This window comes from Hylaeus anthracinus, unplaced genomic scaffold (genome assembly GCF_026225885.1).
Source record: "Hylaeus anthracinus isolate JK02 unplaced genomic scaffold, UHH_iyHylAnth1.0_haploid 12001, whole genome shotgun sequence".
Taxonomy (NCBI): domain Eukaryota; kingdom Metazoa; phylum Arthropoda; class Insecta; order Hymenoptera; family Colletidae; genus Hylaeus; species Hylaeus anthracinus.
This window is the reverse complement of record NW_026534348.1, coordinates 3,164,474-3,177,905: the sequence shown is the minus strand read 5'-3', so window position 1 is coordinate 3,177,905 and position 13,432 is coordinate 3,164,474. Positions and strand designations below refer to the sequence as shown.

Genomic DNA, 13,432 nt, shown 5'->3' with positions numbered 1-13,432 from the left:
GCTACATGTCTACGAGTCTATTCGACGTCCTCGCCGAGGTTTATCGCGGTTCGATCGCTCGTCGAAGGAATACGCGCGTGGAGAGATTCGCAGCAGAGTCTTCTTCGTTAAGGGTAAAGTCGAAGCTTCGGACGATAGCTCCGGCTCGCAGTTCTTAACGCTTGTCTGCGTCTGACAGTCCGCTCCGAGAGGACTCTTCCTGTTCTTTCTTCGATGGTCGAAGGGTTCTTCGCTCGGACCGGAAGTTTCACCAATGACGAGAGGAGAATCGAAGTCTGGTTTGCAGGTGACAACCATTTTCCTATACCGACCGTAGGGAGATAATATCTGACGAGTTCGGTTCGATGGATCAGTCTTCGAAGGAGTCGGCTAGTATCTCGCACCGAGAATCCGATCAACGGATTAGTCCTCCTGTCGAGGTTTCCGAGACTGTGAAGCAGAGTATCCGCTTGCGTGTCTTTAAACAAACTCGAACGATCGATCCGATACGATTAATGCGACAATGAACGTTCCATTGTTCGATACGCGCCAAGTAGAGTATCCGACTGTGTTTCTCTAAACAAAATCGAACGACCGATCTGGTACAATTAATACGGAGAACGAACGTTGCAGCGTTACGGTACGCGTTCCTTCATCTTTTCGAATTTCATTTCTCGCTCGTTATTCCCAACGTGCAACGCGTCTCCAATATATCAAGCCTTTATCTAGATTTACCGTGCATTATTCGTAACGAGCCCCCAAACCAATTATCTCTGTTTGCTCAGACCAATCGAGGTCTGTATTCGGATCGTCGCGAGACGTGTACTCGAGGTCTGCGGATAAAAATTTCATACGAATGTAAATGTTGACTTATTTTACGACGAGAGATTCGTGTACGTGATAGCGACGAGGAACGACAACGACAAGAAAGAAAGATATCGTGTTAGATAAGAGGAGCAAGTAATCGCCGACGAGGTTACGAGAAAGATTATATATTTTATATTTTATAAGCTACAGGTATAATATGAAGCTAATATGAAGCTGAAGTTCCCTCGCAGTCCTCTTAAACGCTCCATACGCTAAACGAGCTGTCGTACGACACGTCGTAGGGACACAACCAGCCATTAAGAAATGAGAATACCAACGGCCACGTTTGCATACATTTTTTTTTTCCGAAAATTATATATAACGAGCTTTGATCCGTGCCTGTGTGATCGAGCAAGCAAAGCTGCTGATTCGACACGGGGTACAGCCGAGTATGCAAGTCGTTCGGACGATAGCACGGCACTACGCGTTTGTTTGCTTTTCAACTCCGTTGTATTTAAGTGCTGCATTCGCGCAATGACCAGCCTACGCGGCTTCTATCCGATTTCGAGCTTGAGTTCGCTACGCCTCCAAAGAATGCATACTCGTTCTGTATTCAAACGAATTCTTTCGTTTAGCATAAAATTCCTGCTAGAGGAGACACGCACACGTCCCTATGATGGCGTCGGTATACTTCTGCACGTACACTAATAACAATTTTCGAAGTGCGTACTCGTAGCAAACCGGGACAATTGCTCCCTTCACTCCGATAGAATTCGAGAAAATTTGATTCGCTCTCTTATCGGTTCGGAAAGAGATCGCAACGTTTCCAGGAACTTGATACGCCATGGTTAACGCTGGTCGATCCATGGTGTTCGACGCTCCGGAAAAAAAGCACCATGGAGAAAACACCCGGTGGATTTTCAGAACTAAAAAGGGACTGTCGGTCGGCGGTTTGTCAAACGAATTTTTATTTTCGAATGTCGCGCACCGTGCTCTTTTGTCGAGTATCAATTTGTCGATTCGATACGTTGAACTTTTTGTACGCGAATGGCGTGTAACGCAGCCACGGCGCGTTTCGGTCGCGAAATGAAATTGCCGGGCGTAGGGACACGGGCCTGTGTAATATTTTTGCGCGTTCGCGCGAAAACGTTGACGAGCAATATTGCGCAGGAGCGTTAAGCAACCGGTAGATTCAACGATACGGGACGATAATGCAAATTGTATTTAAATAGAGCGAACAAGTTAGAACAAGTGCCGTTGAAAGTACTTCCGTTTCATCTATCGTTGCGCGTTCCGCAACGACGAGTACGCTATCCACGCTTCCTCCGTGGAACAGATAAACGTGCAAAATATTCGAGTTCTAGTTCGAAGTCGGCGCACAGATAAGGACGACATCCGAGTCACTCGGCGACCGAGGACCAAACAGTCGTACCTTAAAGTGACGCAGCATAAACGGATCGTTATTATTTAATCGCACTCGTTCCCCGCAGCTACGACATTTAAAAACTGAAACGATGCACCCCTCCTCGAGATCGATCGTCGCGCGAAACGCGATTCGCTGGTCACCTCGAAGGATGAGCATTAATAAAGCGAGGAGGATGTCGATAACGGAGCCAGCGAGGAAGCGGCCGCATTCAACTATTCATTCGCATTCATCGCGGTACAATTGCGCTGCGATCGGCGCGAAAGCGTCGAGACGAGTCTCGCCAAGCAGCTGCAATTAACTCGGAATTGCGTCCCCGACCCGACAGTGTCTGTTGTAATTGGCAGTCCGGGATATCCTTCATTTTCCGCGACAACATTCTCCATTCGCTGTCGGCTCGGGTAACTGAACATTGGCTCCGTTAACAATTACAATAACGTCTTAATTGCTTCATACGTAAGCAGCTGCAAGATGGTTTATTATTAAGGTTTATTATTAAGACAACATAAGACAACATATCCTACATAAGACAAGTCCGAGTAACGTGAAAGTAATGAAATGGACTTTACGAAAGAACAGGAAGTCGAAAGAGATGCGACGTCATATAAATCCACGATGAACAGAAAGAGAAATAAAATTGCCTATTGACATATGGCGGAGACATCGTTTTCAGGTCAGGAAATGAGTGTATCGCACGTTAGTCGTTAGTCGTTAAGCAAACCGTAAGTTCGCGAGCGATATCGTCCGTCCGTTATTTTACCTGACAGCTAGTTACGTCAGGTTACACAGGTTGTGCGAGTGACAACATCTTTGCATAGAGAGGTCATCGACGATAAGCCGAAGAAATAACCGTGCCCAAACGTTCCCCGGCTTCTGAGCAATCACAGGTGCCGCGTGATTATCCGAGACACCTATGCAAACGAATTCACGTTCCAGGGATTAGGAACGATGACGTGTCTCCTCGAGATTTGAACGCAGCGATGCATAAATAATCGTCGAAACGGCGCGACACCGCAAACAATGACTCGAGTCTCGTACGGCGCAAAACCGAAGACGTTTCAAACCGTCGAGCTAGCTCGGGAGTTTTCGACGAAATAAAAAAAAAAAAAAGAAAAAAAAAGGTGCAAAGAAAATCGGAAAGTTTCTAAACCTAAACGTTAGAATTTCCTCGAAAGCCTCGACGAAGGCGGTATATTAACGAGCAACGAGTAGATCGCCTGCTAGTAGGAAGCTGGAAAGAGGGCGGTTTTCGCGCGGAGCTCGGGCGAAAAGCGAAGAGCCAGGGCAAACTTGTTGAATAATCAATGTGTACCGAACACCGATGGTGGTGCTTACTTTACGACGAACGTTCGTTCAATATGAACATTGAGAACCGCTTGGACGTTCAACGGCTGTTACTCGCGTATATTTAATTCGTTACTTATCTCGAGCACCACTCGCTTAAATCGTTCCTTCGAGTCGATTAAACCGACGAAGAAACAACCGTTTCGACGAACGATGCGCCGACGAAGGAGCTTCGGAACTCGTAGAAAACTTCTGCTGGAAAAAGAAATCCATTTGGAATACCGAAATGGAGCGACAATGTTATCGGTGATCGTACCTTCGACGATTCGAAATACGGAGTACAGAAATCTATGCAATGTATGGCGAACGCGGCATTTGTATTCAAAGAATACAAAAGGACGATCTTCGACGATCGACAGTTAGTCGAGACCGAAGTATGGTCGAGGTGACGTGCACTTGTTTCGTTTCGAAGACCTCTCCAGCCCTACAAAATGGTTTTTTTTTTGGCAAAGATGATTAATCGATGCTTCGTGCTGGGTTGCCTGAATTTTCCAGCTTCGCGAAAACGTACGATTCTTCTCTAACGATATACGGTAAGGTCTCTGTAGAAATTTGTCTACGATAACTGCACAGACCCAATCCCCACCACTTAGGGATCGTCGAGCAGTGTAACGTACACACACTCGTGGGAAATAATGTTTAGTGTTAGAATTGTATTTTTATAAACGTTATTTTCTAAATGATTACAACGTATATAATGATGTTAAAGGAAAGAAATGTCCGAAATTCACGACCCGTACGACTTGGCTTGTTTCGACGGACCGAGGGTCGTCGCTTTCTGTCCCTGCTAGGACCCCAACCCTCTTTCAGCTTTAAGGAAAAACAGACCCTTTTCCTCGAGACCCGAAAGTGCCAATCGTTGCATTCCAACATTTATGACGGTAGCTGCAGGATCCCATTAAATATCGAAGCGGAAAAATCGAGGTTTGGTCGCGAAACATCATTCTCCAGGCCACTGTGTACCGAGAAAGAGGATGTCCAAGACCAACACCAACCTGAAATCCCTGTCGTGTATCGCGTAACGATCCTTTACTGGGACAGTCGAGGAAAATGTTCCCTTTGTCCAGGCGAAACGTCTCGTCACCAAACATCCTATTGTTAGTAGCTGTAAGTGTGGCGTTCTCTAAACCGGAGTAATTACTGAAACCCGTATACAGTGCAGGACGTGGTAAAACAATTTGTTGTATCAAGAACAGCGCGGTTTTCGGGGCGCCAATTCGATTCGTGACGGTTTCACGGTGTCACGCGATGCATTTGGGGAAGAAAGGAAGGGAAATCAAATATTACGCGCGACTACTACTCGTGCGAAAAGATATCGAAGAATCCATCGACCTTTCGCAGATCCGAGGCTTCGTTAGATGCGAGCAATTAATGTTTGCCTCGACCAACCGATATTTTCCTCCTCGAGCTATCCGACGACAAGATGATGAAATCCCTCCGACTCGTCTCGACAGACGAGTTTTGAATGTCTTCTTCATCGGTTTACGCAGAAACGTTATTTACCACGAATCGGGAATCCAGTTAAACACGTTGATCGCCACGTCACCCATACGTGGGTGACAGTGCTTTTCACTGAGGAACTAAAACAATTAATTCTGAAGGTTAAGCTTCGAAGGAAATGAATTCAAATGAAATTCGTGTGTTTGGATGAAGTTACAAAAATAAATACCACGACGGATGTTTAATTATGGTGTCTCCAATAGTCCGAATAATATTTAATCCTAGCCGAAATTTTCAAGAATATTTCTCTGCCAGTCAACGTGTCAATCGCGCGAAACTTAGACGAAACGACACTCGCTCGAACAGTTTCTAAATAATCGAAACGAATCTGTTCTCCTCGAGAAGTTCCACCTTTTGAAATTCCCCTACGAGGGGGGGGGAACGAAATTTCTTCGGTGGACTATCGGCGAGGAAGCTGCCGAAGAATACCCTCGGTACTTTTCTGTTCCGCAACTCGGCCGAGAGCCTCTTTTCGAAAAGGGCCTTTTGATGTGGGTAACGATGTTTACGAGGCGTAAACACGCGACACCGTTCCGCGACAACTTCAACTTTCGAGGAGATTGTACGAGCTTCAATTAACGTCTCGAGCAACGTTTCGTCCGCGTTTCTTTTCGCTCGAGGGAAGCCATCGTTCGTTAGTTTCGTTACACATAGCTGCGCTCGGACACAAGAAACTTTCCACTGGCTTTACCGACCGGTAAATTACACGTCGCTCGAACAGGGGACAGCCGAGCAACGCGTTCGTGAACATTTGTTCTTTAAAATAGCCGTCTTATCTTCTACGCGTAATCACGAGAGATATGGTAATGACATACATTTACCTGGCTTTAACTGTCACCGTCGCGACCTGAAACACACGAAACGCAATTCACTCGCCTTGAAAAGCACGTAAGGCGATGTTTCAGGTCGACGTCAGTCAGACGATCTCTGAAAGGTCGCGTCGATCGACGATCATCGAATCGATACGAAAAAATATTCATTTTCTCCTACGTACGTGAAATTTACAAATTGATATTTTCGTCGAAATTTCCATCTCGCTTTTATATTGCAATCGATGTTAATTGCAATTAAAATCTGTTTTTTTTTTTTTCAGTTGCGATCGAAGTTAATTGCAATTGATGTTTCGATCGAGCAATCAATTTATTGAAAATATAATCGATTAACGTTCGACACTGTCAGTGTTCGGCTTTAATGAATAACGTTATCGCTTCGACAACGAGCTGCTTGAATACATCGGTTCATTTCGAGTTAAACGTGGTTTTAATTTGAAGTAGATCTGTACATCTTTTTCCGTGTTTTTCGACTGCTATTTTCTCTGTCATTAACATGCACGTGATCTCTCGATCGTTATTTGCCCCGCATTGTGCGTGAATATCAATGGGTTTATTGCACGCGCGAAAAGTAGGACCCAACGAACACGCTACCACTTATACGTTCGATACATTTCTACGGTGAGTCACAGTCAAAGTCGTACATCGAATATAAAAATACGTTTTGGATTGCAAACAAGATCGAGGACGATATAGAAAAAAAAAAAAAAAAATGTAATAAATGTATATTTATTATCTTGCTGGGAATAATTCTGGCTATAAAATCGAGAGCAACGTAAAAATCCCGAAGTTGCAGTTTTTCAAATTTTGTTTAAAACATTTCAATAATCGTATTCGACCGAATTGTCTTCGATAATCTCTCCAGTGCCCAGTTCGCCAGTGTACATGCTTCTCGAACCACTAGCAAACCCATTATCCTCTTCCACGTTTAAAAAGTTGGATTCAAATATTTTATTTGAAATTCTCCGTTCGATGGACGCCACAAGCTGTAATTATCGTATCCGAATGAAAAACGTTGCGCCTGCCTTCCCTAAATAATTTCAATTCAAACGGTCAACCACTTTGGTTTCTTCTCTTTAAAACGTCCCGCGAGAAACCTCTAACCATCTCTAGCCATACCATCGTATTCCATTTCGTACGATTAAAAAAAAAACCAAAGAAATTCATATAGAAACATATTTATTTCAAGTGAAAAACTTAACACGTTCAACGACGATTGTCGCGTTACACGATACATTTGTACATATCTTTGGAAAAATACATGTCTCGCAATACTGCACGGAAGAAAATGATTGGCTACGTCACCGAGAAATGGTTCGTTTAACCGTTTCGTCAGCGTTAGCCTTGCTACCTCAGCCTCTTTTAAAGTGACGAACGTAAATATTACACAACTAACGAACGATATATCTCTACCAAAAAAAAAAAAAGAAAAACATATAAATATAAAAAAATAAATACGCGATACCAAAGCATAGGTCCTAAACCTCGATCGGAAGAAATGCTATTCGTTGGAGTAACTTAACCAGTTATTTTTGTCGCGTACACCTCGAAACTGTTAAACGTTTGGATTTCTTAAAATGGCACCCGTGATGTACCTCTCGTACTGAAGAAGCGTCTGCAGAGGACACTTTGACCTGCTGTACCAGTCCGAGAGAACAGTGTACTGGCGTGGCTCTCGTTCCTCGTGAAGAAACTCGCAGAGATTACAAGCCGCGTGACGATTACTTGTGTCGATCTTGTAGTACTTCTTCCACTCGAGATGCTTCCGGTACTCGCTCGGATTCTCGATCAACCACTTCAAGTATTCGGCCAGATCTTCGGGCGAGTCGAAGTCGAGGGCGTTTATGTAGGATCGCGGCGGTGCGAAGATACTGTAATTGGCGCCCCCGTAAACGATCGGCACCACGTTGTAACTGGAAGTAGAACGAAATTGTCATTCCAATCGTGACGGATCTGATATTTTACGCAGGCAACTCGCGTGACTCTTGCTGCGAGTTCCGTTAGAAGACATTGTTCTTAATACGATACGAGGATTTCTCCCGAGGTCGGAAAACGGCAAGTTATTTCGAAGGACTAAAACAAAGCGTACGAAAGAGTGCGGGTGGAATCTTTCGATGGGAACCGTTTACGTTAACAACAAGAGGGGAACGTAAATTTCGCTGCGATCTTCTTTGTTTCCTTCTCGTTCGTCCGGGTATCGAAACGTGTACTACTTTGAATTATCGTTTAATCTTTTCTTCCAAGGATTCGTTTTACGTATTCGAATTTTCCAGTACGTTTTACCGATTACTCGATTTACCGGCTACTTGATAAGACATTCATCGAATCGTGACGTTAATTACAGCGAATGTTAACTGGTAAACGGAGGGTCGGTCGTGCTCCCGAGAGATTTTTAATCGTCAACGTTCGTAGCCGGAAGGAAAACGTTTTTATTTTCGGCCGGTCCGTTTGCGCAAAATAAAAACGTACCGTAACCGCCGGCCGTCGCGCGTAACGATGGCTCTTTATTTGTCCCGATGCAAGTATCGGAAACGATACGTTGGAATCGGAGTTTTAATTAACACCTCGGCGACGGTGGACGCGTTCTACTGTTTCGTTCGCGCGAAAAAATACGCATCCCTATCGATCGGCAACATTACTCTATAATCTATTGGATTATAGAGATTCCGTCGTATTTATGCATCCATACTTTAACGAACATTCGTGTTGCAATTATTGCGCGGTCTTGGGTGGAGTCCTCCAAGAAAGATCGACGGGAAAGAAAAAAGAAAAAGCATTATAAGCAAACGAAGGAATGAATGAAGCTATCGGACGAAATGATTCAGCAGCGTGGACAGTTTGAGATGGCACGGATCGTGCATAGTTTTCAGGGCTCGAAACGACGCATCGGTCAGTTGTCATTTTAAATCGTGCGGGAAATTGCAGGTCGGGCTGCAACTGACAATTTCATCGGTGAAATCGTCCGACCATTGTTTTACCTGAACGCATTGTACAGCTTCTCGGTTACGTAATCCTGGCAGAAAGAGTTCTCGAACGACAGGTAGAAGAAGTAGTCGGGTTCCGCTACGGTTTTGAAGCAGTTCACGGAACGTGGACAAGAGTACTGACCGCAGTCTCCGTAAATATCCACGCTTATGTGACTGGACAGCTCGCGCACGTACTCCTCTCGTCTGCTTTTTGCCTTACAGTTGCTCACGAACCATGCTACCGGCTTCGTTTTGCCACGGATCGCAGCCAGCAACGACGCGTCCGCGAGATCCTCTTCTTGGTCACCTGTGCAAACGAATCCGTGGATCTGCGATCGTAAATCGAGATCAGCGATGATTTCTTTAAGAGAAACGAGCTAGAATCTTTATCGGTGGCGGGCAATACTACATTTCAACGTAATAAATTATACTACTGGTATCTTATGTGTCAACGACTTCGAGAATAATTATCTACGCTTAGATAATATTCAAACGAGCTGAACTAAACGTAACTAATTCTAGCGACATGGAAATGAAGTTGATGTCACGACTACTTTTAGCGTCCCAGTTGATGGTTTTCAACTGGAAGGATATTTAGCCGTCAAGTTTTCGTGTAAGTTTCCAATCGGGGAAAACTATTCTGGAGCATAAGCTTGATCCTCGAAGAGAACAAACAAAATGGTAGATTATTTAGTTAAGGTTAGAATTGTAGATTGGACGTCGTCTGGCCTACTCTAAAATGGTTTTCCAGGAGCTTGGATTCGAGGCCCGGTTCGCGGGATTATTCCGATTAATTCGAATTCCGATAATTTTGCCACTTTGCTGGGTAATTGGATAATTGGATACGTCACGCCGGTTCGTTTTTCGAGGTGCGCAACGTTGCATCCTTGATCCCCGTATTTTCACTCGAGATTTCGCGTGACGGTTCGATTACCCGTCGCTCGTCACCGTAAAGATTATTTCGCACGGTTCGTTCGTCGATAATCGCGTCTCGTCCGATTCGATTCCGGCCGACGAAAAAACACGCGCTTGCCATATGGAGATTTACCAGTTCGAACAAATTCTTGAGAGTTGCCTCCAATTTCGTTAAATTGGTCGCTACGAATATTAGGTTGTCCCAAAACTTTCTTCCATTTCATTAATAAGTAATACGTACACAACATTTTGTGTCTAATGTTGCATTATTGGAATCGAAGCTAAGAAATTAGGTTGTCTATTTGTATAAACATTGCCACATTAAGCTACGCTCGCGAATACCTACCATCCAAAGTGCACGCCTACGAGGGGAATTAATTACTACAGTACTCTGATCAGAATTGCAACATTCAAAATGGTGGATCTAATATGGCCGACATGTACATCTAATATGGACTAGAGTACTCTAATCGGAATTGCAACATTCAAAATGGTGAATCTAATTCCGTACGCTGATTTTCATGAAACTTGATATTCATGAAATTGGCATAATGTATTTATTATACATATATGTAACACCACAACGAAAACTATTTGTGTTGCAGTGTTGCAGATATAATAAGTACACTATGGGTTTACTGACAACGCGTACTACAAAAATTGAATTTTTGCCCAAGTTTTTTCGCGAAATGAACCATGTCCGTGATACCACGCTCCATGGACAAAGGGCCTAACTCGTACATATATTTGATTCGTGACTATTAGGCAAAGGTTGACAACGAAAATTCGTCCCGCCGTCGCGTGGTTCGTTTTCTCGAGGAGGGTTATCGGCACGGTGTTCACGCAATTACCTGAAAAATTGTAAAACTTTTCCCAACTGGTATTTCGAAGAGGAGCAACGATTTGGTCGGTGGTCGCGTCCTTGACGGTCCCGTAAGTCCAGACAACGTCGCTGTCCAATCTGTACGTCATCGTGGTATTAAAGTAATCCTCGAAAAATGGGCTAGCCAGCGGCCTGTTGGCCGGGCTCTCCAGATTCACGAAAACGTACCACTGCCGCGTACTCCTCTTGGCCGGCATGTCCTCGAGATCTATCTCGTTTCCGTGGAACAGGACAGCGTCGAAGTCCAGCAGATCCGCAATGTCTCTGGCGTGCGTCGCGTAGCAGTTGTTTACGGGGCAATCGCGGAAAATGTCACCTTTTCCCATGTAGAACATCTTGTTGTTGAACATCGTGTTCCAGAAGAGTATCTTCTTGGTCGCGTTCACAACGAACGGGTCACCGACGATCATACGCCTCAGCTGCTGGAAGTCGCAGATACTGCTTTCCGAGTAAAACACTACCAGGTACAACAGGAATGCGAACGTCGAGAGGACGATCAAGCTGGACTTGCCGGAGATCCAAGATTTCATATCGACGTCCTTTGATCCTGACCTCATCGGAAATTCTATTCCGCATCGGTGTTCTCTTCGTCGCTAGAACCAATACGGATTTTATTGACTCGATTACGCGACGTACTCGTGTACCATCGGAACGCTTGTCTTCGCCTATGCACCAAACAACGCGCGAACGTTCGTTTGCTTTCGGTTGCGTTCGATCTTTGGTGTACAGTCGTACACTGTACAGCCATGTTTAAGGGAACACTGAACGGTCGAGTAAAAGCAATCCCGATGATGCTTACTCGAATTCGTTGCGAGTGTTACGACACGTTGAAAAATTAGTCACAGTATGATTCATTTAGCGCAACATCGCTAAGCTATCGGCAGATGTACGAAGAGAAGGAAACGGATACTTGGACGATGCAGTTGAGAATGTTAGCGTTCAGTGCTCGAGGTTGGAAAATGAAGCCAACGACGATAAGAATAAATGCGTACAATTCGCGACAGATCTTAGATAAACTTCACTGCAACGAATGAAACATCGCGGACGTCTTTCTCGTTTCTTCGAAGCACCTGTTAGTGCGAGGTATTCATTATTCACACCGTAGAGAAGAAGTGCCCTTTCACTTTCTGGACGAAGGATTGTGCGTTTACTTCCACCTCGCGCGTTACCAACGTTTCCTTCGGTTTTACTAGCACGAAAGAATATCTGGATCAGGACCCGGTGGTATTTTTAGATAACCGATACGAGAAGCATGTCGCGGTATCGTTTCGGCGAATGCACCGACAAACGTGCCGCGATGACTTTAAATATTCCAGGGTTTCACGTTCCGTCCTTTCGCGATTTCTATCTATTTTCGCGCGAGGAATTCACGTGGGAGAAACTGTTACCGCCGCGTCTTGTACAGATAATATACCATCGAAACGGTTCTCAGGCGAATTTAACCACCCGGTATATTGCTTCTTAATTCCGTCGGGGTCGTAAATAAGCAGTCAATGGTAGGTGAAAACGCATTTACCGCGCGACTAGAAACGATAAAGGAGATCGACGAGCGACTATGAATTTCTCCAGTCGAAGAAACGAGTTTCCTCTGGAAGAAATCGTTGCAACTCCTCTCTCTTTTTCTCTCTCTCTCTCTCTCTCGCTCTCTCTCTGTTGCACGCTTTTTTTCCAAACGCTTTTGTCCCGTTTTCGGAACCGTGCTCGCTACGTACGCATCCGGAGAAAATTAACGCGAGGTGGAAAAAATGGGCCGCGAGGTTATCCGGTTTGGTTCGATTGAAAGGTGCTCCCTGGTTAATGACGCGAATCGACGCGACGGAAGGAAAGAGAAAATTGCGAAACGAGCACGAAACACTTTCCTCCGCGTATCCGTCAGCGCGAAACGATCGAAACTTCTAATTAGCGCGCACTCGATGGGTACCCGTCATCGGTTAAAATCAAACGATTTTCCGTTTCTATTATTTCCCCTTCGCCCCAAGCGCGACGCTCGACGCCCTCGCTTTCAACCATCCGGTATACTGAAATTCGAGCGCGGAAAGTCTTTCATCGCGAATCTCAAAGTTCGCTGCGCTCTTTTTTTTTTTTTTTTGTACACCGGGTAGGATCGATAACGCTTGTCGAAGATTAATTATAGATTCGCTTAATTTCTAGTTCAGTCTTCGATGGCCGAGAGTACAGGTACAGGTACAGGTGTTTCGAAAGGGTTCCGAATGGTCCGCGAGTTGCACGAAATGAAAGGATTGAGCCTTGGTCTTCTATCGGCGGGATCGATGCTTCACCTTCGTCGCTGAATGTCGTCGATGGTGTCCGTATGCGGGGCACAGGTGTCCGATGGGAAAGCTTGTCGCGAACCGTCACGGTTTACTCTTGGAATGGCTCGTAAATTTTCGAATCCGTCTCCCCGGTTGTTCCTTGTCTCTCTACGGCGATCCAAACTCTTCGGCACGAGCCCAACTGCATTTTACCACGTCCTACCGAACCCCATCCACAGTAGTGTTCCGATTCCGAAGACGCGTGGGCTACGTTAGCCAAGACTCGAGCGCGACAACGTCCCCCGTCGGACGTCGAACCGATCCACGCAACGATCGAGACGCGAATCGAACGGACGTGTCGTCTTTGCCGTTTCGAAAGTCGCAAGTCGCGCGACGACGACCGACTGGTTCTGCAGCCGTAAATCGACTGCTCGAAACAGAACGTGCTACGCCTGCATTCGTGTTCCCAGTGCCGCGGCCAACGGCGCGGAACACGCTCGAACCGCGTAGAAAAAGATAGTGTTCCGTTTTTC

General features: G+C 45.3%; 2 protein-coding genes across 3 annotated transcripts in view; one reads left to right on the top strand and one right to left on the bottom strand.

The window, feature by feature from the left end:
• Positions 1-13,432, top strand: part of LOC128890654 (lachesin-like) — a 201,980-nt gene that overhangs the window by 112,043 nt on the left and 76,505 nt on the right. The window lies entirely within an intron of this gene.
• LOC128890656 (alpha-(1,3)-fucosyltransferase C-like) lies at positions 7,049-13,402 on the bottom strand. The gene is made up of 4 exons (XM_054149325.1): positions 12,927-13,402; positions 10,616-11,240; positions 8,862-9,156; positions 7,049-7,796 (listed from the first exon to the last, which is right to left on the bottom strand). Exons 2-4 carry the CDS (start codon positions 11,202-11,204, stop codon positions 7,439-7,441), a joined length of 1,242 nt encoding a protein of 413 aa, XP_054005300.1. The 5' UTR covers positions 11,205-11,240; positions 12,927-13,402; the 3' UTR covers positions 7,049-7,438.

Bases quoted from the DNA above. Each gene is read 5' to 3' on its own strand.
- LOC128890656 (XM_054149325.1), bottom strand. From the start codon at position 11,204: ATGAGGTCAGGATCAAAGGACGTCGATATGAAATCTTGGATCTCCGGC. The intron at 9,157-10,615 runs GTAATTGCGTGA...TCGTTTGCACAG, and splicing joins AAAGTTTTACAATTTTTCAG to GTGACCAAGAAGAGGATCTC. The intron at 7,797-8,861 runs GTAAAACAATGG...TTCTACTTCCAG, and splicing joins AAGCTGTACAATGCGTTCAG to TTACAACGTGGTGCCGATCG.